General features: G+C 39.9%; 1 protein-coding gene across 1 annotated transcript; it reads right to left on the bottom strand.

Moving 5' to 3' along the window:
* Positions 1 to 1,535: 1,535 nt before the first annotated feature.
* Positions 1,536 to 2,474, bottom strand: LOC101542389 (olfactory receptor 150-like). Its single transcript, XM_004605127.3, has one exon. It carries the CDS (start codon positions 2,460 to 2,462, stop codon positions 1,536 to 1,538), a length of 927 nt encoding a protein of 308 aa, XP_004605184.2. The 5' UTR covers positions 2,463 to 2,474.
* Positions 2,475 to 4,601: the final 2,127 nt, after the last annotated feature.

Here is a 4,601-nt window from a genome sequence, read left to right as displayed (position 1 = left end):
AACTGCATACCAAAAGTAGACTATAGACCAAGCATGATGGCCATTCAATACCTCTATTGCAAACTACAACACCCAACAGGTGAGAGAACAAAAGGGAATACCCTGCCAGAGAGGCAGGGTGGGGTGGTGTGTGTTGGGGTGGGGTTGGTGGGAGGGATACTTGGAATATTGGTGCAGGAGAATGGTCACTGGTGGAGGGATGTCAACCAAATGCAAACATGAAAGTTCTTAAGTTTGTAACTGTACCTCTCGGTGATTCACTATTAAAAATCAAATAAATAAATAAATAAAATTTAAAACCTCTTGCTGCATTAAAAATATCTTTCTTACTTCATTTGTCACTTTCTACTCTGAAACACAGATATTACCTTGAACCCCTTTATTCCTTTCTATTTGCTTTTTTTTTAAAAAAAAAAAGTGATATTCTTGATTCAAAGGCATTTCTTGATTTCATTTATTCTGGAGGTAGTGTAGCAAATGTATTTGTTTCCATCCACTACAGTAACTAACGTTTCCATGGAAGATTAGACCCAATATTATCTAAAAAGGAAAGTCTTGTCGCTTTCACGAAGCAGAACAGACTCCCCTCCCTCACCACAATGGAGCGAGATGAAGGCTCCCACTGAGCTGTCCTATATTGTGGTTTTATTTGATTTTTTGGCTTTGGAGGCAACACTGATCATGCACAGAGGTAGTCCTGCTTCTGTGCTCAGTGATGGCTCATGGCAGCGCTCAGGTCACCATATGTAGTACCTGGATCAAACCATGGTTGAGGGTATTTTGGGCAAGTGCCTTAACTCCTGTGCTGTCTCCACTGTCCTTGAGGTGTCACTGTGAGAAAATCAGCACCATCAGTTCACCCACACACTGTTAAGTGTAGTACCCACAACAATAAAAATATACATTTAGATGCACATAATGCATCTGGTGCTATCTATTGGATCAGGCTCTACACCAGTCATATACCCTCTTTGATATAAAATTATATAATAATAATAATTTATTACCACTCCTATGCTCCAACATTCTCTAAATCAATCTGTGCACTTAGTATTAGTGATTTATAAAATTGTGTAAATTTTATGTGTAAATTGTGTAAATTTTACAGCTTAAAATGATTGATTTTAGAGATTGTACTTTTATAAGTGTTGTCCTGCTTACTTATCAATAAAAAAGGCCAGCATATAAGAATTGGAAGTATAAAAAGATACTGACCAGATGGAATTATTTCATGAATCAAGACAACATTTCTTACCTAATAAACGACATGCATAGTAGGTATGCTCCATATGATGAAGGTTTGGAGGATTAAAGAAATACTTAGAGAAAATGAATGGAGTGGGGCCGCTAAGGGCAGATGGACTCTGGTGTCTCAGAACCTGGCTTCTTTCTCTGTGTCTACACTGTGATACTCATCCTGCTTTTGCACTTTTCTACAAGTAACCGGAAGTAGCAATAATCACATTCATTGTGACCATTCAGTAACTTTACCAAAACTATTGAGAAAATTATAAATATATTTATTTTGACTGGTTTCACCTCTTTTTAAGGATCTTATTCAGGGCAACTTTGACATCTTTATTCCTGACACTGTAGATCAGGGGGTTCAGCATGGGCACGACTATGGTGTAAAACACAGAGGACACTTTCCCTTGGTCCATGGAGCTCACGGATGACGGCTGCAGGTACATGAAGGCGGCAGAGCCAAAGAAGACAGAAACGGCTGAGATGTGGGAGCTGCAGGTGCTGAAGGCTTTGGACCTGCCCTCCGTGGAGCGAATGCGGAGGATGCTGGCAATGATGAAGATGTAGGAGCCAAGAATGGTCAGGGTAGGAGCAAGAATGTTGAAAGCACCGAAGCACAAAACCATCACCTCGTTGATATAAGTGCTGGAGCAGGAGAGTTCCAGTAGTGGGAAAAGGTCACAGAAGTAATGGTTGATTCTATCAACTTTGCAAAAGTGTAGCCTTAGCATACAACTTGTAAGAACTGTAGCTCCAATGATACCCATGCTATACACCCCAACTATCAGCCAAGAACAGACCTGATAGGACATGGTGACATTGTAAAGCAAGGGATTACATATGGCAACATATCGGTCATATGCCATGGCAGCTAACATGTGACACTCTCCAATACCAAAAATAAGAAAGAAGTAGAGCTGAGTCATGCATTCCGGGTAGGAGATGGTGTTCTTGTCAGCCACAAAATTCACCAGCATTTTTGGGGTGATAATAGTAGATTGACAGAGGTCAATGAAAGACAAGCTGCAGAGGAAATAGTACATAGGGATGTGGAGGTGTGAGCTGAGACCTATGAGTGTGATCATGCCCAGGTTCCCCACCACAGTGACCATGTAGATTCCGAGGAAGAGGAGGAAGAGTGGGAGCTGGAGCTCAGAACGTACCGCCAGTCCTGCGAGGATGAACTCTGTCACTGTGGAATAATTTCCTGTTGACATTTTCCTCTGAAATTTTATTATGAAGAGAGGAGGAAAACTGGTAAGACAATGTTAATTGTTCCATTCTACACTCAATTGTGAAACAGACCTCAAGTGCTTCCAAGCAATTCACTCCCAGTGAAGACCCTGAGATCTTAGTAGTACAGGATGCATAATAAAGATCAGATGAAACTCTATCGTTTTTAGCTCTATAATAAAGGATGAATATTAGCATTTCTCATTTTCTGAACAGATCTTTTCTATCACTGATTCAGAATTAAAAGAACTTCCCAATACTTAAAAGGTAAATTTAAAAATTCATATTTGATAATTAATAACATATTTTTTACATTCCCCTGGCCCTGAAAGAGTCTCCTATCATTGGGGAAGAAGAGTAAAGATAAACTGCTAAAATCTCAGGGTGTGACGAATGGAGATGTTACTGGCGCCTGCTCAAGTATATCAATGAAGAACGGGATGACACTAATACTTTAAAGTCTCTGAGTTTATCAAGTTTGAAACTGCCTTTTATAGTAGAGGGTTTAGGAAAGAATATCAGCGCTCTCTTATGTTAGATGGAAAAACAAACAACTCAGCTGACAAGATTCTGAACACTAAACCAAAACATGGTTGTGGTAAGAAAGAGAAAGATATTCTGAGAGTATAAGAGAGCATTACTAGGCCAACATAGAAAGTTTTGCTGTCATCCACCAGCTTACTTTTTTTTTAGCTAGTCCCAAAGCCAATTTATTTTATTTTATTTACTTATTTTTTAATTTATTCTTTTATTGAATCACCATGTGGAAAGTTACAAAGCTTTCAGGTTTAAGTTTCAGTTAAACAGTGCTCAAACACCCATCCCTTCACCAGTGCACATATTCCACCACCAAGAATCACAGTATACCTCCCCCTCCCCCCCCACCTCCCTAGCCCCCACCCCACCTGTGTAACTGGTAAATTTCACTTTAATTTCACTTTACTTTGATTACATTCAATATTTCAACAAAAAACTCACTATTATTGATTTGGAGTTTCTCCCCCCCTAAAGCTGACCTGATATATCTATACAATGGAATACTACGTAGCTGTCAGAAAACACGAAGTCATGAAATTTGCATATAAGTGGATCAACATGGAAAGTATCATGCTGAGTGAAATGAGTCAGAAAGAAAGAGACAGACATAGAAAGATTGCACTCATATGTGGAATATAAAGTAACTGAGAGGTACAGGCTTACAATGATGCAATTGCCGGCAGATATTTCTCTGTTCTTAGTTACTGAAATACTAAAATACAGAAATCCAAAGCCATGCGACTGCTAGTGTGTCCTCTCGACCACATATCTCTTCATTCTCAGAAATGGAAAACAAATTATCAAATGCTTTCTTTTCAGCAAGAACCTATTTTTTAAAAGGCTTCCTAGACTGGAGAGATAGTACAGCAGGTAAGGCGCTTGCCTTGCAAAGGGTCAGTTGGGCTCAATCCCCAGTACATGCAAAGTGCCAGGACCCCAAACCTACCAGGAGTGATTCCTCAGTGAAGAGCCAGGAGTAAGCCCTGAGCTCAGCCAGTTGTGTCCAAAATCAAAAACTTAGATAAAAATGGCTTCCTTGTTGGGAACTAGCTAGCTAAACAAGACATAAAGGGCAGTTTGTGGGAGCTCTCAGTCCAGAAGCAAGAACTGGAGGTGAACACTGGCCCAGACAGAGGTCCTGGATCTGCTCTATCTCTGTCTTCCTCCCTTGGAAGAACTTCCTGTTATGAAAGTCCTTTACAAAGTCCTTCCTGTCATGTAGGTCTTTTACAAAGATGTGATTTATGATTACCATAAATTATGGCCCGTAAGTGTGACAAAGTCAAAGAGAGTCAGGTATTCAAAAAAGGATGTTGTTTCTCTCCTTTGCATGATGCCTAAGCAGTGAGCGCTGCACTTACTGTCCAGGAGACAGTGAGCCTCCTGATCCTTTGTATTTTCTTTTTTCTTTCTTTTTATTTTGTAACTGAGAACTGATGCTTATCTAATTTATTAATTTGTTTAGAGTAACTCTGGGATACATAGTTAAAAAGCTGTTATGGTCAGGTTTCAGTCACACAGCATGCCAACACCTGTCCCTCCACCACTGTATACTTCCCACCGTCAATGTCTCCATTATCCCTCCC

Source organism: Sorex araneus, chromosome 3 (genome assembly GCF_027595985.1).
Source record: "Sorex araneus isolate mSorAra2 chromosome 3, mSorAra2.pri, whole genome shotgun sequence".
NCBI lineage: Eukaryota > Metazoa > Chordata > Mammalia > Eulipotyphla > Soricidae > Sorex > Sorex araneus.
This window is presented reverse-complemented; position numbering and strand designations above follow the sequence as displayed.